General features: G+C 36.6%; 11 protein-coding genes across 11 annotated transcripts; 4 read left to right on the top strand and 7 right to left on the bottom strand. All coding sequences in view use genetic code 12, as the record gives it.

Annotated features, from left to right (window-relative positions):
• On the top strand, nt 1-801 carry CD36_34170 (conserved hypothetical protein; the record flags this gene model as incomplete). The annotated part of the gene is made up of 1 exon (XM_002422305.1): nt 1-801. The coding sequence occupies one exon, from the start codon at nt 1-3 to the stop codon at nt 799-801; it is 801 nt and encodes a 266-aa protein (XP_002422350.1).
• On the bottom strand, nt 796-4497 carry CD36_34160 (RNA helicase, putative; the record flags this gene model as incomplete). The annotated part of the gene is made up of 1 exon (XM_002422304.1): nt 796-4497. The coding sequence occupies one exon, from the start codon at nt 4495-4497 to the stop codon at nt 796-798; it is 3702 nt and encodes a 1233-aa protein (XP_002422349.1).
• Nucleotides 4498-4781: 284 nt separating this feature from the next.
• CD36_34150 (ubiquitin carrier protein, putative) lies at nt 4782-5258 on the top strand (the record flags this gene model as incomplete). The annotated part of the gene is made up of 1 exon (XM_002422303.1): nt 4782-5258. The coding sequence occupies one exon, from the start codon at nt 4782-4784 to the stop codon at nt 5256-5258; it is 477 nt and encodes a 158-aa protein (XP_002422348.1).
• Nucleotides 5259-5337: 79 nt separating this feature from the next.
• On the bottom strand, nt 5338-6366 carry CD36_34140 (fructose-2,6-bisphosphatase, putative; the record flags this gene model as incomplete). The annotated part of the gene is made up of 1 exon (XM_002422302.1): nt 5338-6366. The coding sequence occupies one exon, from the start codon at nt 6364-6366 to the stop codon at nt 5338-5340; it is 1029 nt and encodes a 342-aa protein (XP_002422347.1).
• A 524-nt stretch (nt 6367-6890) lies between these two features.
• On the top strand, nt 6891-9386 carry CD36_34130 (serine protease of the SPS plasma membrane amino acid sensor system (Ssy1p-Ptr3p-Ssy5p), putative; the record flags this gene model as incomplete). The annotated part of the gene is made up of 1 exon (XM_002422301.1): nt 6891-9386. The coding sequence occupies one exon, from the start codon at nt 6891-6893 to the stop codon at nt 9384-9386; it is 2496 nt and encodes an 831-aa protein (XP_002422346.1).
• A 1954-nt stretch (nt 9387-11340) lies between these two features.
• Nucleotides 11341-12708, bottom strand: CD36_34100 (GPI-anchored protein, putative; the record flags this gene model as incomplete). The annotated part of the gene is made up of 1 exon (XM_002422300.1): nt 11341-12708. The coding sequence occupies one exon, from the start codon at nt 12706-12708 to the stop codon at nt 11341-11343; it is 1368 nt and encodes a 455-aa protein (XP_002422345.1).
• Nucleotides 12709-15235: 2527 nt separating this feature from the next.
• CD36_34090 (conserved hypothetical protein) lies at nt 15236-16495 on the bottom strand (the record flags this gene model as incomplete). Its single annotated transcript, XM_002422299.1, has 1 exon — nt 15236-16495. The coding sequence occupies one exon, from the start codon at nt 16493-16495 to the stop codon at nt 15236-15238; it is 1260 nt and encodes a 419-aa protein (XP_002422344.1).
• A 222-nt stretch (nt 16496-16717) lies between these two features.
• Nucleotides 16718-19243, bottom strand: CD36_34080 (ribosome biogenesis protein, putative; the record flags this gene model as incomplete). Its single annotated transcript, XM_002422298.1, has 1 exon — nt 16718-19243. One exon carries the CDS (start codon nt 19241-19243, stop codon nt 16718-16720), a length of 2526 nt encoding a protein of 841 aa, XP_002422343.1.
• A 1074-nt stretch (nt 19244-20317) lies between these two features.
• On the top strand, nt 20318-20488 carry CD36_34070 (40S ribosomal protein S29; the record flags this gene model as incomplete). The annotated part of the gene is made up of 1 exon (XM_002422297.1): nt 20318-20488. One exon carries the CDS (start codon nt 20318-20320, stop codon nt 20486-20488), a length of 171 nt encoding a protein of 56 aa, XP_002422342.1.
• A 1049-nt stretch (nt 20489-21537) lies between these two features.
• Nucleotides 21538-22950, bottom strand: CD36_34060 (protein involved in N-glycosylation, putative; the record flags this gene model as incomplete). The annotated part of the gene is made up of 1 exon (XM_002422296.1): nt 21538-22950. One exon carries the CDS (start codon nt 22948-22950, stop codon nt 21538-21540), a length of 1413 nt encoding a protein of 470 aa, XP_002422341.1.
• An 841-nt stretch (nt 22951-23791) lies between these two features.
• CD36_34050 (tropomyosin, putative) lies at nt 23792-24628 on the bottom strand (the record flags this gene model as incomplete). The annotated part of the gene is made up of 2 exons (XM_002422295.1): nt 23792-24259; nt 24611-24628. The coding sequence occupies 2 exons, from the start codon at nt 24626-24628 to the stop codon at nt 23792-23794; spliced, it is 486 nt and encodes a 161-aa protein (XP_002422340.1).
• Between the last annotated feature and the right edge of the window lie 1227 nt (nt 24629-25855).

Genomic DNA, 25855 nt, shown 5'->3' with positions numbered 1-25855 from the left:
ATGATAAGTACTGCTAAACGATCTGTCCTATTGTGCTCGAGTCATAGCACATGTCCACTTATAATATATCGAATGCAGTCTACTGTCCCTTTGCTGTCTAATGATTTATATATATCAAGAATCAGAGCCATCGCATCCAAGCGAGAGGACGATTTGAAACTCCATTCAAGTACATTCGAACCCATACCTACATTTCTACGATCCAGAGTGAAAAGAGATCTTGTTGGGAGGATTAATCTACGTGAAAAAATGAATGAAGAAGACAAACGTTACTTAAAGCAGAAGATGAGCTCACTACAATCGTATCTAAAACTAGATTTCAATACAGACGAGTTGATATGCATTGCCTATGGATCAACAAATATGGAATTGAAGTTGAAAAACAGTATAATGGAGACCGACACATTACGTGAGTTGGGCAAGTCAAGGTTCAAACTCAGTCTCCTCAAGAACACGATCTTTATCGATGATAGATATTTGACTGCTACTCCTTTGGAATTAAGTTCAGATTTGGACGTTTTCAACAATGAAGATATTCTTTACGAGTTTCTAAAAGTAAATCAACTACACAGACACAGTTTGCTTAACCGGGAATTGTTGATCAATATACAGCTACCGAGAAAAGAGTATGTAATGAAACGGCACATGCTTTGGAGGCAGGCAGCCATTGGCAGTTTCTATACCATGTTGGGAATAGTTATGGTCAAGTATCACAACGGGAAAATATTGGACAAATTGATAACTGACAAAATAATCAATGGCAAAAGAGGTGTTATTAAAATAGTACAAAGAAATCTATAAATATAATGAAGCGCAAAACACAATATCACGTTTGATCTTTTCTTGTGCTTCGGCCATCTTCAAATGCAATGTAGAGTCTCCAATGATCAAGGCCGCATTCTTCACCTCACGACATATTTCATCCAATCTGGTAATCACTCTCACAATTGTACCTTCTGCCTCAACACTAATTTGCATAATTTCGTTAAATGACAAGCCGTTGGCCCATTCGTATACAACATTGGCCAATGCGAAACGCTTGCTCTCGACAAAGTCTTCTTCCTCCAGCGTCAAAGAAACTTGTTTTTCAACATATACTTTTAATAGCTTTTCGGCAATTTCCAATATTTTTGCCTTTCCCTTTTCCAACCTCGGGGTGATTAAAGGTGGTTCTTCTTCTTGAGTTCTCCCCTCGTAGACAAAGCATGACAATAATGCCACTATTTCTGCTGGCTCAAAGTCTGCTAAAAAGTTGTTCAAGACCAACTCTGTAATAATCAATTCCCATCCGGAATTCACCTCACAGGCAACCCGCCCTTTCAATACCACGTTATGCTGTTCATCAATATAACCCATTGCCTCTAAGACTTGCAATCTTTGTTCATAATCAGGTAACAATTCCAAGTTTTCATCAGAAATCAACCGCTCCAATTTTTCCACTTCTTGCGACAACAAATATCTATCAAGATACTCAACGTAATGCTGCTTGAAATTAGGGCACGTGTACGTCTTACTCAGCCTAAGTTTTTCTAGTATTTTATCCTTCTCAACCGTCAAGTCAAGCAAGGATAACTGTCTAGTAAATTTAAAAGCTAATTCTTCAAAGCTATTTTGATACTTGGTCAAGATTTGTATCTGTTCAGAGGATTCTTGCACCGCTGACTTGTTGTTGTTTATAATCAAATTTATTGATGTCTTGAGTGAGTATCTTCCAATAAAGCAGACGTTTTCGTATGGCACCATCACCACTCTCAAACGACCACAAAATTTGATTTTGGGGAAGCTTTTGCTGATGTAATCGCGAATAGGAATATATGGCAATCTATACTTTTCAATAGCTTCCTCGAACTCTTTCCCATGGTCAAAAGTTAACAACACGATAGCGTTATTGGCACTGTCTGACTTGACGACAAACCCCATTCGTGCACCATTGTGGTTAACATCTCTGAAACAAACCAATCTTCCAATACGCAACAATTGACTTTTCAAAACTGGCGATTTGTGTATATCTACGACACACTCTCCATATAACTTCTCGTACTCTGTTAATAAATTGCAGGTTTCTTCCGTCCCTTCCAAAGAGCATTTGGAACAAGGAGTTATTGTTGATGATTGCAATTGCTTTTTTATTTCATCATACCGTTTTTGGTGTTCGGGAAGCAAGACCTGTGTAGAATTCTCACTGAAAGAATGCTTTATCATTTCTTCGACTTTTAATGCCTCAATACGCAAAAGATTCAAAATCATACTATAAGTTAATCTGAACTGTGACAGAAGTTTGGTGGGTGTTCCCAATACTACTTCCTTAAAGTCTGTTGGTGACAATGGATCGTTGTATGCCATAACAATAACTGTACCCGTCTTATCCAACCCTCTTCTACCAGCTCTACCCGACATTTGTGTAAACTCGCCTGGTAATAGATTACGGAAACTTCTACCGTCATGCTTTCTCATTGACGAAAACACAACGGTTCTTGTCGGCAAGTTCAACCCCATAGCAAACGTTTCAGTGGCAAACAAAACTTTGACCAACGATTTGGCAAAAAGAATTTCAATACACTCTTTGACGATTGGTAACAATCCACCATGATGCACAGCAATACCTCTACCAAGCATTTCCCTGATTTTCAATATTTGAGGCAATTCACGATCCTCTTTCTTCAATCTGCCAACTGCCCGATCAATAAACATATGAATTTCAGACTTTTCACGAGCATTGTTGAAATCAACACTACGCAAGGAGTCCGCATATTCTTCACATCTCTTTTTAGAGAAAACAAATACAACTGCGGGCAACAAGTTATTCAGTTTCATATAATTAACCAAGTCAATCCACGTGTTTTTCTTTGGACCATCTCGGCCAAACCTTTTGGGTCCGGAAGAGTTGCCCCTTCCTTGACCTCCCCGACTGCCACGACCACCACGATTCCCACCTCTGGCAGTTCCACCTGGTCCGCCTCTACTTCCAGAACCCATAGTTGTAGACGGCAACTCATTTTTCTTCCCACCGCCTTCTAGAAAATCCTTGTGCTTCCTGAATTCATTCTCCAGAAATTTTCGGTTGGCATCAACAACTTTGAATAGTTGGTTTTTCGCTGATACAAAAATCTCCAAAGGCACCGGTCTTTTTGGTGTTGAAATAACATATATGTCTTTCTGTTTAGTTCTCCCTACCCAGTTAGCAAACTCAAATGTGTTTGGCACGGTTGCAGACAATAAAATATACTTGACGTGATCGGGCAACATGATAATGACCTCTTCCCATACTACACCTCTGTCTATATCGTTGACGTAATGCACTTCATCAAATATCACAAACTCAACATCACGTATCAAATCAGCACCACGATACAACATTGATCTTAAAATCTCAGTGGTCATAATTAAACAATTGGCTTCTGGGTTGATTTGAACGTCCCCAGTTATCAACCCTACATCAATGTCTTTGAACGTCTCTTTGAAATCACGAAACTTTTGATTTGACAAAGCCTTAATTGGAGACGTGTAGATACATTTAGTCATATTTCGATGTGCCATCGCTATGGCATATTCGGCAACGACGGTTTTCCCTGCGGAAGTATGTGCAGCCACAAACACAGAATCGCCTTGCTCCAAATGGAAAACTGCTTCCTTTTGAAATGTATCTAATTCAAACGGCCATGTTCGTGCCATGTTGGGGACCAACTCTTGAAAGTCTTCGATCTTATGATCCAAGTCTACCACGTGAGCCCAAGTTCGTTTATCCAATGCGTTTTTCTTGTCAGTATACTTGAAAATTGAATAATCAAATGGCACCAATCCTTCAATTTCCTTGCTATCAAATGGGATCATGGGTTTTGGCTTTGGCGCATCGCCATCTATATCTGCTGGCTCGGATGTAGCAGAAATGTGAACCCCCTGCAAACTTTCTTCCTCTTCATCATCTTCGTCTGGGGAAACTGGTTCTATATCCAAACTTCCACTTCCACTTACTTCTAATCCACGCTCAAATCCTGGTGGAATATCAAATAGTCCATGCTCATTTCTATGCAAATTTACACCCGAATCCTTGGGTTCTCTATCGGAGGCTGCTTGTTGGATTAAACCTCCTGGTTGAAATGGCAAAAAACTGGTGTTTCCTCGAAGACTTTCACTTTTAGAACTATACCCACGGTTGATGCTTAGCGAAGTGTTGGAGTTTTCTAATTCGTTCAAATTGACTTCTTCCTGATATCCTGTGATGTGTCCCTGAATGCCCGATCTCTTGAATCTGAATTGAGTACGGCTCAATCGTTCCGGATTGATCACTAATTTGTCAATGATTTTCTCTCGATTGATTTCTAATGGTTTATTGACAAGATCCAAGATCTCCCAGTTGATTTCTGGTGATGGATTCAATAGATCTGTTTTCAAATCTTGTTTCTTTTCTTCCTCTGTAACTTCTGGATATTCATATGTGGTAACAGTAGTTGGGTCCACCACCAAGGGATCATTTATCGGTACCTCTTCAATTATCATTTGTTGTGATTGTTGTTATAAAGTGTGCTTATATATCTAAGCAAAGCTTGTATCAATATGGAATGGTGTAGTTGAAAAAAAATGTCAAGAAAAAGAAAGAGAGAGAATTCACCAAATGAGCAAACAACAAAGATTGAAGAAACAACGAAAGAATGAATGGAAAAAAAAAAAAAAAAAAAGAATGCTCACGTTAAATTTTGGGTGATTGTTTATCTTATTTTATTTTATTTTATTTTTTTTTTTTTTTTTTTTTGCTTGTTTGTTTCCCATCAAGCACGATACTAATGTCCCTTTGTTTGATTAGATTGCAAGAAGAAAGAAAACAGTGGAGGAAAACCCATCCGTTTGGTTTTTTTGCAAAGCCAAACAAGGCTCCAGATGGGTCCTTGGACTTGAAGCATTGGACTGCTGGAATACCAGGTAAAGAAGGAACTATGTGGGCAGGCGCTGTTTATCCGGTGACACTTGAATTCCCTGATGAGTATCCTTCTAAACCACCAAAAGTCAAATTCAGACCAAAGTTTTATCACCCCAATGTATACCCTAGTGGGACTGTATGTTTGAGTATATTGAATGAACTGCAAGATTGGAAGCCGGCCATCACATTGACCCAGATACTTTTGGGCGTGCAAGAGTTATTAGACAATCCAAACATAAAGTCGCCGGCTCAAGAGGATTCATATAAGCATTATATGAATGATAGGGCTACCTACGAGAAGAAAGTTAGAGCAGAGGTTAAAAAATACATAACCGAGGAATAAGTGGCACTCGTTGTTTTATTATTTCTAATAAGTAGTACCCACTATATATAACATAAACATACCATACAATGTATATAATTTAAACTGAGCTACTATTGCTAATTAAATCTCTACTTTTCGAGGTGTTGGTTGCTGATTCGCCCAATTGAGAAGTCCCTTTCTCTTTGTATGTACTGACAGCGGGTATGTCTGCCTTGATTCGTGTAACTATAGTTTCAAAAGCACCTGGCTCCAACTTGATCAAGGTGTGCAAGGGTATCGACATCCACGGACTCTCCTCTTGAGGAACATTCATGAAGTAGGCATAAAGACAACGCAACACTGCCTGATGAGTAATAATCAAGATATTTTCCTGTCGTTCCAATTCCATAATAATAGGCTCCAAACGAATAACAATATCACGATAACTTTCACCGCCACGATATCTATACTCGTACTTGTTATCGTCTCTGGCTTTGAAATCCTCGGGAAACTTTTGTTCAATTTCCTCGTATGTCATTCCGTCACATTCGCCAGCATCTAGTTCATCTAATGCCTTCCATTGAAGTTTTTTCTGGAATGGAAGAAAGGAAGCTGTCTGCTGGGTCCTTCTCAAAGTGGAAGTCCACACAGTTAAATTGGCCCCGTTACAAGATTTCTCAACCAACAGGGGCAACTTACGAGCATAAGCCCATCCCCTTTCCGACAAATTGGCATCACCGCCAATCTGACCACTCAAATTAAACTCGGACTCTCCATGACGAGAAAGCCATACAGCCCTTTTCCGTTTATTCAAGTTAAGGGCAAAATATATGATCTTGGATTGAAGGTGACTAGTCACATGGTTGATGACAATGTTTTGGTCGTTCCCATTGATGCGTACAAAAGTAGTATCCGATGCGTCAATGGAGTCGGAAATAACCAATGGCTCAATGTGTTTGGGAATGTCACTTGGATTGACATTAGAGTTAATCAATGCCACTGTGTCGTCAGCATCTTCGTTGTCTTCAAACCATTTCAACATTGACTGTGTGTCTTCAAAAACTTGCGATTTGATGGAAAGCCATTTTAGGTATCTGTATATTTTCGAACTTATTTGTTCATCTTTCAGGATAATAGAGACTTGCATTGGAAATGATAGTAAAAGTATCAGAAAGTTTGTTATGATACTCCAGTCAAACTAAAAAAAAAAAAAAAAAAAAAAAAAGGCTATGGAAGACAACACCAATAATATTCTAGAAAACGAAGCGCCCCAAGAAAAAAAAAAGGAGGAGGAGGAGGAAAAAACCGGGAATTAAAGTAAATGCGCTAGTTTTGTTTGTCGCTTTACTTACTCCACATATTACTCGACCGGGTAATTGCTTTCTAACGCAGATTGATAATTTGTCATAAACCAGAGTTTGAAGTCCTTAAAAAAAGGTAATCAAGACTTGTAAGTCTGGATAGATTTGGTACTTCCGTGACATAACCTTGAGCTTGCTAATAATATTTCTCAGTATGTTTTGAGATAAAACGAGAGGTATTACTGAAATGTTGGGGAGGGCGTGTCTACCAGCACAAAAACAAAATCTTTGTGGATGGTTTTCACTCCAAAACCATTTTTTTTTTTTTTTTAGGTTTACGATAAGTTCTTGCAAAACCTCACACATTAATATGTCTATGAAACGATTTTTGTCAAGGTCGTCGAGCAAAGCAACTCCGGGTCAAGGTGACGACGCTTCCATTACCCCATCAAGTATGGGCTCAGATATCCCAATAGTGCCACTTCCAAGCAATCAGTCAGGCGATTCTCATGACTCCATCAAGGAGTTGGGCCCCATGTTCAGGCAACAGCAAACAAAGCAAACACCCGATAATGATGACAGCTATGATATGATGCATTTGAACTTGAATCCAACCATTCTGGATTCCAACAAGATTGTTCCCTCGATTAAGGGCTCTACCATTCAGGACTCGTTGTTTTCAAGCAGACAATCATACTCCACTAACCAGTCTTCTTATAGAACCGGTGGCACCAACACCAGTGGTAGCGGTAGCAGTCAGTTTGCCAAACGAAAACATGACCTAAACACTTCTCAGCCATTGCAGACTCTCAAAATATTGGAGGAAAATGAACACCAAAATTTGGAAGAGTTGATACGAGATAATTTGAAACAGTTGTATCAGGATTTGGCATACACAATGAGTCAGTTCTACAACTCTACAGCCAGTCTATCATCAACTGTTATTAATATTATTGACTGCTTGAAGAAATTTAATGTTTTTGTGGAAAAAGCCGCTGCTGCCAAGTCAAATGAAAAATATGTTTTCACCAGTTACAATTCATCGAGTACAAGGAAGATTTTGAAAATATATCTTGAGTTGTACGATAATTTGTTAACAGATCAAGTTTATATTAAGTTGAAATTGTTGTTGGTTAAAAATTTTAATGACTTTGCCGTGTTGTTAAATAGTCAGGAGACGAACCAAGCAAGCGAAGAAATGATCAAACCAAAGAACTACCCCATAGGCTGTATTAAGGGGAAACTGTTGCCAAATGAAGAAATCTTGGTACGCATAATTGAAAAAGTGTCGCACAGCGATTTATCTATGAAGGAGCAAAATGGATCATTCATTGCTCCGATAACTCGAGGTATCTCAAACGACTTGAACATTTTATGCCTATATTTCGGATACCCTGACCCCACTGAGTATCACCATAGTCTAACTCAGAGTTTGCGTGAATTGTACGACGACGTACACATTGTTCTTGTCAAAAACCAAATTGAGTTGGCCAGCGCTACTAGGGTAGATGCAGCAAGTTCTTTCAATAAACCAGCAGCATTCAATGATGGATTCCCACCTTTGCATACACATAACACACAGAAATTCAAGTTGCCATTTAGAGTACCTACAGATGCACACCATGTGCCTATGTCCATGTCAATATCGATTGAGAATGCCACTCGAACATCGGGAACTATGGGAGGCTATATTTATCCCATTATTGACTTACAAAAGCAACCACATTTGAAGTCTTATGCAAATTCCAAATTTGCAATATCATGTGGGCACGTGTGTTTGGATTCAGACAATCCCGAGAATTACCCTAATGTGTCCTCGCCGTCGTCGGTTTTGATATCATTATACAAACAAGCATTAACTGAACAATACCACAAAAGTCTTGATAGGAATAGCACTGCTGCTGTGTTTTCTGAAACTCGTGTTGCATTTGGTGCTGTTCTTCAACAATTGGAGGAAATGTTCCCATTGAAGCAAATAAAAAAATCAAGCACTAACAAAAACGGTGCTTATAAGGACGAGTATGAAGTTCGTAATTTACCGAAATATAGATTTGGACAAATAATTTGGGGTGAAAGAACTTTAATTAGGCTAAATGGTGAAGTCAACGACAGTGGGCATAACCAAATAAATGAAATGAGTGGGATTGTGGAGAAGAAATTGTCTGATTTAGCCATTATCAAGGTCAATAAAAAATTGAAATGTGAGCACAATTATCTTGGTGATGATGTTCAATTTAATGAGTATGATCCTAGTTTAATGTTTGATAATTTATATGTCAGAAAAATCATTAACTTGAAACGATATGTTCCAAAAGTGATAAATACAGATATCGAAGACGTTGATTCTGATGTCTCGGACCATAGTGAAATGCAAACGTATTTTGGAATTCCAGTTTTCAAATATGGATCTACTACTAAATATACTAAAGGACACCTCAATGGTATTAAGTTAGTTTATTGGTTGGATGGTGCAATTCATTCGAGCGAATTCATTGTCAATTCCATTGAAGCTAATTCGGCTTTTGCATCAGGTGGTGATAGTGGATCGTGGATATTGACCAAATTAGATGATGTCGAAGAAAATTCAAAAGGATTGGGGGTATTAGGAATGTTGCATTCGTATGATGGTGAATTCAAACAGTTTGGATTGTTTACACCAATGACAGAGATATTACAACGATTAGAAGAAGTGACCCATATCAAATGGGGGGTTGTTGGGTGTGACAATAAGCATGATGAATGTGATGATGAGTTTCATGGATTCGATACTGATGACGATGATGAGCTTGATCGTCAATCGGCATTCCTGGATAATGATGATGCTTCCAAGAGTAGTGATGGCGCATATCCACCAGATATAGAGTAATGAACAAGATCAGATTGTGTGTGACGAGCAAAAGCAGGTTCCACATTTAATGTTTTTTATGAAAAACACCTGTATTATACATTGGATAGAATGAAATGTTCTACTAAAAGCTTTATATTTATAAACTAGGCTATGTTTCTGTTGCCGCCTGTAGTTACTGACTTTATATGGAAATGATGGCCAATTATACACGTTTAATCTCATCTATCCAACTAGTTATTGAGAAACTTTCTTGTTATTACTTTGAATTAGTAGCTTGATATTCCCTAGGCTAAGACAAATAATTGATAGGATGGATTTTTTGAGGTGCCATCACTGGGCAATTTGTAACTTTTCTGAAATCACAAATCAGGCATCGTGGCCGAGTGGTCTAAGGCGGTAGACTCAAGAAGTTGTGATTTCTTCTCTGTTTGTTAAAACAGGGTTTTCTACTATCGAAAGATGCAGGAGTTCGAATCTCCTCGATGTCAATATTTTTTGCACTTTTTTTTTTTGGTTCGGATTTAAGTTTAGAATACAAAATTATTAAGCATAAGATAACTATTACGGCTTTGATATTGAAAGTCACCCTATGAACATAGTTTGTTTTATTGACTTGGTATACTAATCTTTCTATTTTCGAGAAAATTTCGAGGCAACTTTTGCTTCTCAACAGAATTCTACAAAGTAATTAGTATTCTAAATAACAATACAAAACAGCCATTACTTATTTGACATCATAACCTTGTGAATTATTATGGATCGATTTCTTAAATATCTTCCTTTACCTGAAACTCCTAGCTCATCCAGTAAACTATGGTAAAATGATTCTTTGCTGTAATGTTCTAAACATACACAGATCTGAATATCTGTCCATGATATGCAGGCAGATTTTTTTTTTTTCCCACTTTCTCATTCTAATCCAATCAATTAAGATTCACGAAAAAAAAAAAAGGCAACTAACATCCATCTTCAAGCCAATTACTAGGAACAAAAACCCACAGTCATCATGTCAGGAAGAGGAGGAAAATTGGTCATTACCACCACAGCAATAATAACGTCGATTTATTTTGGAATAAATTTTTGGAAACCAATAATTATTGAACAATTAGAAAGAGATGGAAACTTGAGAAAGGATATCGAAATTGATCACGGGAATTCTAGTATCACTGGTAGTCAAGCCGCCGAGCAACCTAAATCATGGCAAGATTTACGACAAAAGATTAATGCTGTGATTGATCCAGAGAAGAATTTTACAGCTGAAGATCAAAAGGGCTTGCAACGATTAAAAGATCGTTTGCAAAGTAGCAATCCTAATAGTAATTCCAATGATAATAACTCATGATAGACAAAAACAACATAAAAGGAAAATGTGGTGAAATGGTACGGGTCTTACATGACTTTGGATTACCTACCAGTTGTTTGTCCAGGGCATAGTTGGTTTGCTTATTTACCCCCTTTTCGTTATCAGGAACAGAAAAATCACTACTCGGTACACGATGCATGGAGAAAACTGGTAAAAAAGAACTCAAGAATTAGGTCGATAGATGATTTAATGACTAATACATGTAGAGATCTTTGTTTAGGTGCTGGTAATGATTTCTGCCAACTTCAAATAGAATCTGTATATATTAAGAAGTATTATAACTAAGTAAATATAACTACGAAAAAAAAAAAAAAAAAGACATAACTTTATAGAAACCAGATCCCACCCATTTTGGATCTATTAACCGAAAATATGAAAATATGAAAATAATCCCTTGTAGAAAAATAAAAACCAAATTATTCAATTCCTTTTAATTGAATTTAACCGAAATAATAACTTTGTTTGTAGAAGTTTGAATAAATAAAAACAATAAACTGACACATTAATTGAATGATAGTGGAAAAGTCAGCAGCAGTTCTTTAAAAAAAAAAAAGCAATAATGAAATTGTCTTTTGATGCAAATCTCAGATTGATTATGCCGATGATATCTTAAAAGATTGATGCAAGAATAATGGCAAAGAGCCCGAATACTGTGGTTGGAACAACATTACCAGCAGCAGCACCAACAGAAATAGCAGGAGTTGCTACTGATGGAGTTTCAGTAGATACAGCTGGAGAACTGGAAACTGCAGCAACAGTTACTGGAGTAGTTGGATTTTCTGAAGCTGGCACCGAGGCTGAGGAAACAGTAATTTCCACTTGAGTAGTATGACTACTTGGCACAACAATGGTGGCAGGAATGCTAACGGTTTCACCACCAGTAGCAGAAACGGTGTGAGGTTTACATTCATCATCAGAACAGGTTGTCAACACAAGAGTGGTTGGCTCTGGACAATAAGTGGTGTAGCCTGTCAATGTAGCAGGAGTAGTAACCACAGATTGAATAGTAGAAACAGCTGGGGAAGCTGGTGGTTGTTCGGCAGTGGTGGTGATGATTGTGGCAGATGTGGTTGGACAAACAACTGTGCCTGGAACAACAACTGTAGATGGGGTAGAAATTTCAATAGTGGTTGGGTGGCATTTGTCTTCATTACAAGTGGAAACAACAATGGTGGTTGGTGATGGGCAGTATGTGGTGTAGTCAGTTGTAGTGACACCAGTAGTGACAACTGAACTAATAGTGGTAGGTTTGGTGGTTGCTTTAGATTCTGATGGGGTGGCAACAGAAGTGGTTGGACAAACAACTGTACCTGGAACAACAACGGTGGAAGGAGTGGTCACCTCAATGGTAGTTGGGTGGCATTTATCTTCATTACAAGTGGAAACCACAATAGTTGTTGGCAATGGACAATAAGTAGTGTAATCTGTAACTGTGGCCTGAGTAGTGACCACTTCAGATGAAGCAACTGCTGAAGAGGACTCTTTTGGAGAAGTGGATGTGGTGGTTGGACAAATCACCTCACCAGTGACAGTTATGGTAGTGGCAGTTTCCACCGGAATTGTGGTTGGATGACATTCATTGTTTTCACATTTGGTGATGGTTACTGTAGTTGGATAAGGACAGTAAGTTGTGAAATCGGTGACGGTGACTTGAGTGGTGACAGCGCTTCCTTCTTCTTCGGAGCTAGCACTGGCACTGGCACTGGCACTGGCACTAGCCGATGGTGTCAGGACGATAGGGCAGACAACAGTACCAGGAATAGTGATTGTTGTTTCTTCAGTGACTGTAACCACAGTTGGTTGGCATACATCATTGGTACATGTACTCACTGTGAAAGTGGTTGGATAAGGACAAGTGGTGACAAATTCAGTAGTAGTCAAAGCAACAGTAGTGGTGTTACCATAGTAAGCTAAAGCACTGGATGAAAACAAACCCAAAGCAGTGGTAGCAGCAATAGCGAGTGATGGAGATCTCATAGCGAATGATTGTGGTGTGGTATAAAGCTAGGTGACATTGAATGTAAAAGAATGGAAAACCATTGATATATATATACTTTTTTTTTTTTTTCACGATTGGAGAACTAAACAAATAGATCATTTAAAAATAGAAAATTTTGAAAAAGCAATGATTAGTTTAAGGGGAGGATGGAAACAAGAAGCTGGTGATTGTCATATCAAAGCACACATTCTTGTCACGGAAATAGATATCTGTTTGTCACTAATAATAGTAATAATAATAATATTCTGATTGGCGTTTTGGTTGTCTGAGAAATGGAAATAGTTACAAAAGGGTTCTTTTCTTTTCCATCAAGCAACAATAACAATAACAGCTGCATTAATTAATTAATTAATTAATGCATCCTCTAGTTTGCCAGTAATAAAATATATGATGGCGCGGATAATTTAGTTGCAAATCAATTTAGAAGAAAAGATTTTTAAAAAAAATAACAAAGAATGAAATTTGGAGCCCTGAGAGAATTTTGATTTTGTGTATTTCCAAAAAGAATTTTTTGTCTGTTACTCCCTCAAACGATGTGATCAGTCTATGTTTTCACATTGGAATGTTGAGCTGGCAAAAAACAAAATCTCCAGGGAAGATCGTAATTAGATTCAAATCGTTTCGTAACTACTGATGGACGAGGAGACCTTCCAGCAGCTAATTAATTACCTGATTGGGTAAACTAATGAGGGAGTATCCTTACTGCTCGTGATGTTACATCCCAGCCTTGGGTACGGGGAGGCAAAAGTAAAATGCTGCACACACGCATCTACTATCCCTAAACCCAATTGAAATTGCCCTTTGGGCTAAAAAAAATTAAATAGCAACTACCATTGCTAAAAATAACTAATATAACCACTGTAGCATTAAACGATAACAGTAGTAGTTGGTGATCTGAAGGGGGGGAGGGTGGTGGTAGACAGGAGAAATGAGAATATTTTGATATTACAAAAATGAAATCACAAATAATTTCTCCTTTCCTGTATTTTTTAGTCCGTTCTGTGCTTTGCGCTTGTGTGTGATCACTAGCGGTGGTTGTTTATCCCTTTCAAAAATTAAATAATGGTGTCTATTTTTGTGTCATCCTTAGTCGTTGAAATCATACTACAAACATGGTAGATAATATTGATAACCATTAAAGTAGACAATCAACAGTCCATTAATTAATTTACAACACCATAAAGCCAGCCCAGTCCAACCAGCCAATTCGCGGATCAACAACATAAAATTCTTGATGTACAATGTGGGTCCATTGCAATTAGCAACGGGACGCACCCTTTTTCCTACCAAAAAAAAAAAAAAATAACTAAGAAAGGGGTGTAATGGTCAGTGGACTAAGAAATGTGACAGATATGGCCCAATCTAAAACAAAGTGAAGCCAAGCCATTTATTATCTGCAGCAAGGCAAATCAAAGCATCGCAATGGTAAAACACCGTTGTTTGGATTGTAGACACATTTCTATTTTTTTTTAACAACTACGAAAACTATCTTTTTATTGAACGTTTGAATAATAGTAAATTTCTCAATAATACATATTATCCACTAAATGTGTACAATGTGTAAAGATTGATTTCGTTTATTGGATTGCGTGGTCATGAATTTCGTATCATTGTGAAGTTTGGGTAACTCGGTTTTGTTTACAATCCCATGCAGTAATCGTTTATTATTAACCCACGAGCTTTGGAATTCTCAGTTCTGATTTCATTTCATTTCATTTCATTTCGGCTCGGCTATACTAGTATTTGCTGCAGTTCAAATTCACTACCGGCTTTGGTTGTATATGTTTGCTATCATCCAAACCTCCTCCCATCTCTGCAAAAGAAAAGAAACCACGACTTACAATGGAAATTCAAATAATACAAGAACTGAGTGGGATGACAACAACTAGCCAGGAAAGCTGAGCTTGCAAGAATACGATGGATTCAATCTGGTTACACTCTGTATTTGCAAAATAGAATTTCACCCAATATAGAAAGAACACTAACTTCACTGTGTGTGAAACTAAAAAGTTCTAGATTTGTTATTCAGATGCAAAAAAGAATAAATTGCAACACACACATCTTCTCCCGATCGGGTTTTGACTTTCCTAATACGTATAAATTAAAACAATTTCATCTTCATCGTCGTTAACACTGGCATCATCAAGATCTTGAGATTAGTTTTACGCTATACCCCCCCCTGTGTCAACACAGTTGATCACCATACGTTGAGATTCCCAAAACCCCCTTCAAAATACTATGAAAGATTTATAAATTTGATCAAGAGTTTGTAATGTGCATATATTGTTACAAATACGTATCATAAAATCCCTGCCAGAGCTAAGTTCTCGCAAAATCATTCTTACCACCTTCTTCGAGTCAAAATTTTACTTCTTCAACCTGTGATATTGTAGTGATTCTAATATACACGTAAATTACTTACAGCATCTGGTGATTACCACATTACTGGCCACGGCCAATATTTTAATTCACTATCAATATACACAATTGCTATTAAAATGCTCTTCATTCTTGATTAAAACTAATTACCAATTGTAAATTATTTATGGCTGCCTCAGCAGAGCTTGATTCTGATTCAGAGACCCCCATGGCTTCAATTTTACCCACCAATTGATTACCAATCATTTCGAGTAATTGTAAAGTCTCAGGTGAAAGTCTTGCAGGGGTTTCAGGATTGGCCTCATCAGTGGCCAAATATTCACAAATAGTGGCAATGATATCACATCCTGCTTCAAATGCTGCCAAGTCTTGTGTCTCTTGTTCCTCCCCTTCCTTTGGCTTTGGTTCTGAGCCGTCTTTGACAACTGCTTTTATAATATCACCCAACACTTGTCTCATTAGCTCCTCCTTTTTCTCTTGTGGAGATGGCTGCAATACAATCTCAACTAATGAGAAAAATATCCCATTATAATATATTTTGGATGCTGAGTCATAGTTGTTATTTCCATCATCCTGTAAAAATTGGCCAAGTTTATCCCAGTCAAACGATGTACTTAATTTTTGAACAAATGAAACTGATTCTGTAGACAATTGAAATAATAATTCCAACAACGTGTTGAATAGTTTTTTCGATAATCTCAATTTGTTATTCATGTGGCTGTCAATTAAATTTAATGCAAATTGTACGATTGGATCGATTTTATTACCACCAGAATTATTATCGCCACCACTGTTGTTAAAGACAAAATCAAAAATTCTCTCATCTGATGTAATTAACATTATTATCAATGTGAAGAGATTTTCTGAGAATTCATAAAGTGATTGGATTTTTGCTTTGCTCAAGCTTTTCTTTGGCTTGTCATCACTACTGCCTTCATTGTTATGATTTATCAAATAATCAAAGGAAATGATGATTTTGTTCAAGCTGTTTTCCACAATTGTCCAAATGTCATTGTCCCAAATAAACTTAATTATATCATATCCTTCCTCAATGATTAAATTCCTCAACAACCCAAACGACTCAATCAAAATGTCCTCACTTGCATTGGCATCATTCAAACAATACTGCATTAGAACTAAAACAATATCATTATCAATCAATTCTTGTCTCATTTGCTCATCCTCGGCTAATACATTAATCACACCTATCGCCATAGATTTGTCGTTGAGCACCAGTGATTTCAATTTATCAATCAAAGGTCCTATTTTGGACTGTTTGCCAGAACCTCGAACAGCATTAATGACAGCACTGGTGGTCAAATTCGGATTGGATAATGGATCGTGTCTCGACTTTGGATTTTTCCTATTTCTTCTGTGTTTGCCCATTTGTGTATGTAGTAGGATAGAGTATAACTGAACTTGGATGTATGGAAGAGATGAGGTTGAAACTTTACAATTTTTTTTTTTTTTTTTTTCAATTTCTTACTTGGTTTTGTGTTTGACCATCACCAAAAATTGTCTACACATAAAAAAAAAAAAAAAAACACAATAAAAGGATGTATTTTGAAACCAACAAACCAGCTATATAGTTCTATATGAATGTATATACTAATAATTAAACTTACTCCAGATAGTTGAAACTTCTGGCCAGGATCGTTTATATAAACTCATAGCAACAACATCTTGCGACGTCAATTTTCCATCGAAATTGGCTTTGAAATAACCATGAGTACCAAGACTCTCCTTGATAAACCCGACTCGTCCCAGATTCTTTGTAAACAACGAAACCGCTTTGAAGTAGTTGATATCTTCACGATTGAAAAACATATAACGGATAGTGACCACACGCTTATGAATTTTTATTGGATGACCAGTTAAAACTACTCTTTGTACCATGATACGTTTAGGATCGCTGCCCAAATAAGTCCCTTTACCAATAAATTCAACTGATCCGCTATTCGAATTGGTGTTATCGTTAGAGTTGGGATGAATTTTGAAAAATAAAGTTGGCGAATTAGTAAATAATACTGGGGTTATAGCAGTGGCAATAATCGCACCACTGCCACCTTGGCTATGATGCACAAAATTCTCCAACTTATGAACGTTGTTTGGATTATTGTTAGCCTGATTGTACAATGGTTGGATAATTTGTCTTCTTGGCCCATATTGAACGATGATTTGTTCTTTGTTAACAATCGGTTTCTCATAATCTTGCCATGTCTCAAATGAAAAATTACAAACTCCCAACTTGTGCTCGTGTTCCAATAACTCGTATACCGGGAATGGAATACTCGAGCAATTGCCAATGACGTTACTTATATTGCTGGAAGCGCCAGGAGGGATGATAATGTATAACCTGACTCTATTACCTGCAGTGACTTCAGTTTGTTTAATGAATTGCTTATTGACTTTGTTTTTCGTGGCTTTATAATTTGACACCTGGAATAATCTCTTCAATATCGATGGTGCTTCAGGGTCATACTCATCATAATCCCAATCACAATTACCTAACGATTTGACCCCTCTGAATCCTTTCAACCGTTCTATTGCCGATTCATTAGGATGCAATTCAAGTTCATCAGGGAACTCCAAATCCTCTTTTGCCAATGATCGGTATTGTTCGAGTTGACGGCTTTCTTCTTCTGGGGACAAATCAACATGCATCATTTCTGAATCATGAATACTTTCGGCATTGTCAGCAAAGTCCTCGGCCTCAATGTTATCTTCCATTATCATATCATCTTCTGCCATATTGGCTTCTTCTTGTTCTTCCTGTTCCTCTAAGTCAGATGCATCTTCATCCAACACATCATCAACAAACCATCTTCCTTGATATTCTGAAGTACCTCTTGGAACAAGCTTTTTGCTTGAGCCAAAAGTACCACTACCATTGTTGTTGTTGCCATTATCAAAATATATCTTCCCCTCCGATCTAACACCAAAGTCATCATTATTATAGAAATCATTGTCATCTTCCGTGGCTCCCATATCAATACCTTCATCGGGATTCAATTCGTCCAACAGTTCTTGCTGTTCATTTGGCAAAAACGTTTCCTCGACATCACCATCATTGCCAGTGTCTATATCCATACCGCCATAGTGATTACGAAAACTGTTGCCGCGAGCTTTTCTTGTCAATTTTTCCAACTTGTGCAATTGGAAATCACCGAACCCTGGCAAGTGAACTAATCGATTCACATTGAAACCAATTCCTCTCACCATACCTTCTACCACCATCATTTGTTGTTGATTCTCCACAGACATGTCAGAAGAGTTGTCAATCTCAACTTTATCGGCAACCAACCACCCACGAGAATCTCTCCAAGATATCAGCTGGGGGAATTTTTGACATATTATCCGCAAACAATTAGAGTTATCAGAATCCAATTCCAACAGGTACAATTTATTCCCACCACTATCACTGCCACTGCCTCGATTCGATGATCCATCTCGTGAAGGAAAAAAATGATGATAAAATGATTGTAACGATTGCTTGACGTCTAATTGTAAATTGCGTTTTGGGTAAGCCAGTACAATGTTTGGTAATACCCCAATTGTTGTTGAGATACCTTGGGCAATCAATGCTCGTAAGATGGTTTCACCAAATGAGTTCTCTCCAATTTCCTCTGTTGCCGATATCCCCAAGAGAACAAAATCAGACACTTGGGCAGCATCAAGAATACTAATCATATTACTTTGATGGGGAATTATCACTTTTAAATTAGTTTTGAATTTGCCAATATTTATGTTTGTCACTGAGGGATAATCAAAATTGAATTTAGCAGTAGAACCATTATCGTTGCTTTCTTGTTCATTGAATAATCGATTGGCAATATCAACTGCAGACAAATCGTCAGTTAATGTAATTATGGTAACAATCTTTTCTGCTCCCGAATTACCTTCAAACAATCTCTTAGTTAATTTCGTTTCCAAGATCTTATTATCTCGTTGTTGTTTTGATAGATTTTTCCTCTCCAATTTCGATACAACTTTCAGCAGTTTACTGCCACCCAGACTATTGGATGATTTTTCAACCTTACCCTTTATCCTAGCCTTGATTTGACCTTTGGTGGCATGCTTCGATTTGAACGGCTTATGATCATGTTTCAATGTGTTTCTATGAGAATTGGCCATGACTCAAATAAATATATACCGGATTAGTATTATTATGACAAAAAAATAAGGTCGATTTGAATGTATCAGGAAAGCTATAGCTTAATCAGATACTACATGAGAATAATATTTGTGCGATGAGCTTTGGATCAATACAAAAAAAAAAATTAGACATAGATGCAATGCAAAATCAGTCACGTGCGAGTAATTAGGGCTGTAAAGCCCTTGTCACGTGAACAACTTTTGGAGTGACAAAAAATGCTTATGTGCACTACTTTATAACTATTTTTCTTGATTTCTTTTAATTATGTGTTTCGCACTGGTTTTGTTGTTTTTTGCGCGTATACTGGCCATAATCGTACTAAGCTGCGGCGCGCGTTGTGGGCGTGTGCTGGCTCTATTTTTCGTACTTACAAACAAGATAGCAAAATCAATCAACCTACTCCCAGTCCTACACTCGTTTCTATGGAAAGCGAAAGAAACAGAAAAAAAAAAAAAAAAATTTTCCTTGAAAAATTTCATAGTTGAACTTACTCTGTACACCACAAACTAACGTTAAATTAGTATGTTATTGAATACCTTAATGGATATGAATGATAATGAAATGTTGGCTGATTTAGAAAGAAAGAGATCAAAAGAATGAACATACAGTAATGAAATGGAAACAATGACAGAGACTTATAAATGGAAAAGCAAAGATCAGAAAGCATAAATATCCCCCTATTCGTCTTTAACTTGGAAATGATACGATACTTTTACATACCTGTTCCCAACTGTACAACTGATCTTATTATTCTTATTATCTGTACGTTGCAGAATATCAAGAAGGGAGAGGGTTGTACTATCAGTGAGGATTTATTTGAACTAATCCAATCATATTAGAAATGGAAATAAAGACCTGTAAAACAACCAAGATTATTAAAGGAATTATCTGTACATATTAGTAGCACGGAGACTACATTTTGGCCCAACTTGGTATTGGTTGGCACTTTTATTATCATTATTATCCATGTTACATGTGGTTTTATTTAGACCTTAAGTTTTAATTACTAACATCTATTTGTTTTAATTTAGATAACTATTATTTGATACAAGATGGCTCACGAAAACGTTTGGTTCTCCCACCCAAGAAACTTTGGTAAAGGTTCAAGACAATGTAGACATTGTTCTTCCCACTCTGGTTTAATCAGAAAATACGGTTTGGACTTATGTCGTCAATGTTTCAGAGAAAAAGCTGCTGATATTGGTTTCAACAAATACAGATAAGCTTTAAATTTTTTATCCGATTTTCTTTGCTCATTTTTCTCGACTTATTCAAGAGATATAAACTGATATAGAGGTTTTAGAGATAAAAATAAAAAGAAAATTGGAATTGGAATTGTATATTATTGGAAGAATACGTTGTTGTTTTCTTTTGGTCAATGTTAAAGATATATTTAGTTAAAAAAAATAATTGAAGTTATATGTATATGTGAATATTTATGTACATATTTATAAAATAATATAGTATAATACTTTTGTATATTATAGTATGTCTCTAATGACGAAGGGGTTTGCAATATTTGGGATTAAACCAAACCACGATGGACGGTTGGGGTTGAGGTTGAGGGTGACTGGACTGATGAGATGGTGTGCATATCCATCCACCCTTATTCTTCCAACCATTGGTTGATAGTCTACAACGAATGCATGATTTGTATCAGCAGTTAATTAATATTTCATAAGAAGTTGAATATCGAGCATTATAAAATACACTGACTCAAAGTTTGTAGTAGAGATTAATCTTGCCATCATTCGCTTAACAGAGGAAAAGCACATCACACACACATATATATAGATAATACAGATATACCCCTTAATAAATCGACATTCAAAATTTATAAGATTCACAAATTTCAAACTTCCTATAGAGGGGTTACACAAACAATTGGTTTGGATCATTCTCGGGAATATAAAACTTTAATTGAATAAGTTGGCAACGAGTATAACTTGACTATTTTACATTATCTCGCCGTGGCAAATCCTTCCCTTTAATACTTTTTGATTAAAGAAAGGGAAAAAGGAAAAAAAAAAGGGAAAGAAGAATCTGAAAAGAGGAAAAAATTTCTTCACAGGATGAGCTGGGCTATTTATATAGTCGTTTTTTTTTTATATTGGTACACGCACCCCTAATACAATTGTAGTTGGTAGCATTTTCCATAACAGGTTACAATACTTAGACAGTGTGTATTCATGAAAAACAATGCTAAGCAAAGCGTATTGAATAATTATGACTATTATTAGTAATTAGATTATATTAGTATAAAAGTAGCGTATTATACACCATCAAGATTGACCATACTATTGGCATTATTATTGCTATCAATTTGAATTCTTAACAATAACAAGGACCGCAATAGCCCCACCATAGTGACAAAGCTAGCCAAACCCACGGGGACAACAGCAAACACAACAATGTTATAGAAATCAAAAAACCTGGCCCGCTTATGGATCGTCGTACGCTTATAGTAATTGATCAACTCTAGATTAGACGTGACAAAATTCTGCACAATATATGTGAATGTTAGCACACAACTAATGAATATCCATATATGCAATCCGTAGTCGGTAATAGCACTAGTGGTATTGATCAAATATAGTTCTATGGTGATAATTATTGTCAGCATCGATAGTACTCTCACAATCGCTGCTGACGTCAGATATGTCATTATCCATCGAACCAACAATGAATCCAATATCGAATATGATAAATAACCAGCAACAATACACCAAAGCCCAGTTAAAAAATGCTCTGATCCTCGAATTAATGTCACTCCATCCCCATTAAGAACTTGACTGTACTCGCTGGCGTCATTGCTATAAATCATTCTCCATGAACGTATTAGTCCAATCAAGGGAGGGATCAATGACACATCACGACACGAAGCTAGTAAAAAATGTTGTCGTGCATTCAAAAACTTCAAACCTAGTTGTTTAATAGATGATCGCTTAATATTTCCCCCTCGCAATGTGGAGTTAGATGTATTGCTATTACTACTGCTGTTGCCATTACGGTTATCGTTGTTGCTACTGCTGTTGTTGTTATTGTTGTTACTAACTGGTACATCGAAAGAATTACCATAAGAAATCCCAGTTGAGGTTGATGTAATAGGAATTGGCAATGACGGAATAGGGGTGTATATATGTGTCGCAGGAGCAATATGTGAAACATCTTCTGTGAGATAACTATCATTGTTATGGGCAATGCTGCTATTTCTGTTGCTGTTACTGTTGTTGCTATTGGTTGATTGATTATGCATTCGTTGCGATGCTTCATAAGATGGGACTTCTTCAAATGGGTCGTATTGGTTTATAACACCAGAGCTTGGTGGAAACCTTGTATCCATGTCTGTAACTTCTATGCACGTTGACGGCTGAGAAGGTATTAAAGCTAATGATTGTCGTGGAGGCGAAGGCGGGGATGAGAAATTAGTTGTATTTATCGTTGCAGTTGCCGCTGTAGTTTCTGTGGCCCTCCTATCAGGATATGACAGCAACCCTGAACTTAAGTTTGTACTTGATGTCTGTCGTTGATGCTGTGGTAACAGTGATGATGATGATGATGACGACAGCTCCGCCATATCAAAATCGTATTGTTCTGAATAATCATCATCGATTTGGTGAGATTCTAGAGTGTTTGAAAATCGCGACCCTAGTGAAGACGAAAGCAATGTACTTATAAACACCATAATTTTCCATGTACATGTATATGAAGGAGCTAGAAGGGGGTAAATCTTGAATGTCGATGCTTGGTGATTGCGGTAAAGATAACAAAACAGACAAGGGGTCAATTGGTCAATCTGTAGAATTTTTTTTTTTTTTTCTTTTTCTAATAATTTTTAGTTTGTCTCGTATTGTGTCAGTGTTCTCGGGCTGTGTGTGTACTTGGTGTGTATAAGCAAATGTCGCTCTGTGTTATTTATAATGTCTCGAGCTCACGACTTTTCTTTAACCCTGGGCAACTCAATAATTATGGGGAGATACAAAACTACCGTAGTAAAAACAATGCAGTACTAACCTTTGGATACAGAAAAGAATAATCAAATAAGTATTATAGCTGGGAGTAACTTATAACTTGCAGTTAAGAGAAAAAATTCAAAAATCGTGTAACATAGAGGAAGGACCAGTGTGAAGTAACAAGCAGGGTCATGTCAAATAACGTTTGAAAAAGTCAAGACTTGCGACTCTTTTGACACTTACATAGCTTTGTTTTCGTTTTGGTCTTTTTCATTTTTCTTTTTTTTTTCATATATCTCGGGGTAAATTAAACTTGATACCTAATCTCCGTGTGCTAGAATAATCAGCCAATTTTGTTGTAGTGATAGAAATGTCCAATTGTGCATGCAATCAGGGTCCCTCTTTTGGCTTATTGTAGCGTGCTTACGGATGGGTTCATAAAAATACTTGGGTACTAATAATGAGATAAAAACTATTACTTGCTAGATAATCACTATTTAAAAATCAATTGGTAAAATTAAATTATCATACTTCTTTGGTTGTTTCCTTCTATTTTTAAAACGCCTTTTCAATTTAAATAGCTTCCAATTGTTGACTAATTTCGTCCAATTCAGCTTTAGCAGCATTGTAAGTTTCAGTCAATTCTTCGAATTTCTTTTCCCATTCTTCTTTTTCGCTTTCTAATGAAGCTACTTTTCTTTCCAATTGTTCAGCCTTAACGTCAGTTTCTCTCAATTTTTCTGTGGTTTCTTTCAAGTTTTTGTCAGCTTCTTCCAATTCTTCTTCCAAAACTTGGTTCTTCTTGGTGTAGTTTTCGTTGGAAGTTTTCAAGGAGTGAGATTCGTCAGCGGCTTCTTTGATCTCATTCAATGAAGTTTCCAATTTTTCAACTTCTTCTTCTAAAACCTGGTTCTTTCTAGTTAATGCTTGGATTTGGTTGTCTTTTTCTAAGTTTTCTTGTTCCAATTCTTTGATTCTATCACTCAATTCATCAGATTTTTCTTGCCATTTTTCAGCATCCAATTTCAAGTTGTTGATTTTCTAGATTATCGTATGTTAGTATAGATCGATATGTGTGTTGCAAATTGGTTGATTGACTGAAAGTGCTAATTCTACGACTATTTCTAGCAGTTATGAGTTCTCTGACTCTTTTGAACGTTCACCTGGCTATACTTGGCCGTCACTTTACTAAGATACAAAGATAGATAATTGTCCCCAATCAAGTATAGGTCGGTATATTGAGGGCGATCCGATTGAGTAGCACCCAAGTATCCTCTTTCATGTCAAATGGGGTGATGTTAGGTTTGAACGCCCCTCCCGGTTGTGTTGTCACTATTGCTGTGATTGTTTAAAATACTCTTCAAATCAACCAAAAGATCAATCATTACATACTTCCTTGAGTTTATCCATATTGTTACTTCTAAATGATAATGTAGATTATAAGATTTAACTAACGAATCAAAAAAGAAAAGGTAAAGAAAAGGCAAAAAAAAAAAAAAGTGATTTGGCGAATGAACGAAAAAAAAAAAAAAAAAATAACAACCCAAACAAACGAGACAGAAGGAAGGGAGGATTTAATTAGGAGAGAGAGGAAATCAAGAATTTAAAAACAAAAAAACAGAAAACTCAATTCGTGTGCGTGTTCTTATTTTTTTCTATAATTCAAACTTCCACCACCCACTCACAATCAAATTTCTCGTCAAATTCGTCTAGGTGCTACCACTTGAGCTTTGTTTTTCACCCCAACATTATTTTTTTTCACCCCCCCCCCATTCCCCAGATCTACAACATCACATTTAGAGGTTTAACATCATCATTAAAATGAAAGGAGCTCTCTTGATTGATACTTGCGTCTAACTAGTGTTTATGAGTAGATGTTCCCACTTTAGAGTTAAAACTGTGAACTTCCTACATATATGAAGAATATGTGACATTTGAAAAGTAAAATGATCAAAGACTCCCTATTCAGATTGGCTGAATTTTTACTCAATTGTTTCATCCAGTGTTATCAGAAATCATTGGCAACTGCAAATAGCGGCTATCTCTTTTCAAGCTTTCACTTCTCTCATGTAAAAATTCATTGAAGAGGCTTTTAGCAGTCTACTAAACATCCACATTTGCTGATAAAGCAATTTACTGTCACTTTAAAAACAAGAAATAAAACTTATATACGAGAAATTTGGTAGTACATCAGCTTCTTAGGCCCTGAAAATAGTTTGCACAGTTTGTTGTTCTAGTGCTTTCTCGAGTACCCTATCAGTTGTGCTTTACTACATCATTTTGTGGCAGCAATTGAACCCTTCTTATTAAACAATTAGATGTTGACAATTCAAACTTGAGTTTCTTTTGCTTATTGCAAAGCCTTTTTAACTTTTTAATGAACCAGAGCTGGATCCCAATTTTACTTTCGATACTAATTAACCCATCAAAGTTCAGTTGCGAAATTTTGATTCTTTTTTTTTTTTTTTTTTTTTGAGCAAGATTTTCACATCGCAACTAGCCAGCCATCTTCTCATTTAATCCACAACAGCAGCAAAATATAATATGTATTCTCCCTTTGTTAATCTGATCGTCTAACTAAAAATACTTTACACATGATTTATCTACAGGGATTTTTGAATATGATAATTTAGGCTT

Source organism: Candida dubliniensis, chromosome R, assembly GCF_000026945.1.
Source record: "Candida dubliniensis CD36 chromosome R, complete sequence".
NCBI lineage: Eukaryota > Fungi > Ascomycota > Pichiomycetes > Serinales > Debaryomycetaceae > Candida > Candida dubliniensis.
The sequence above is the reverse complement of the archived record's forward strand: the minus strand, read 5'-3'. Positions and strand labels throughout refer to the sequence as shown.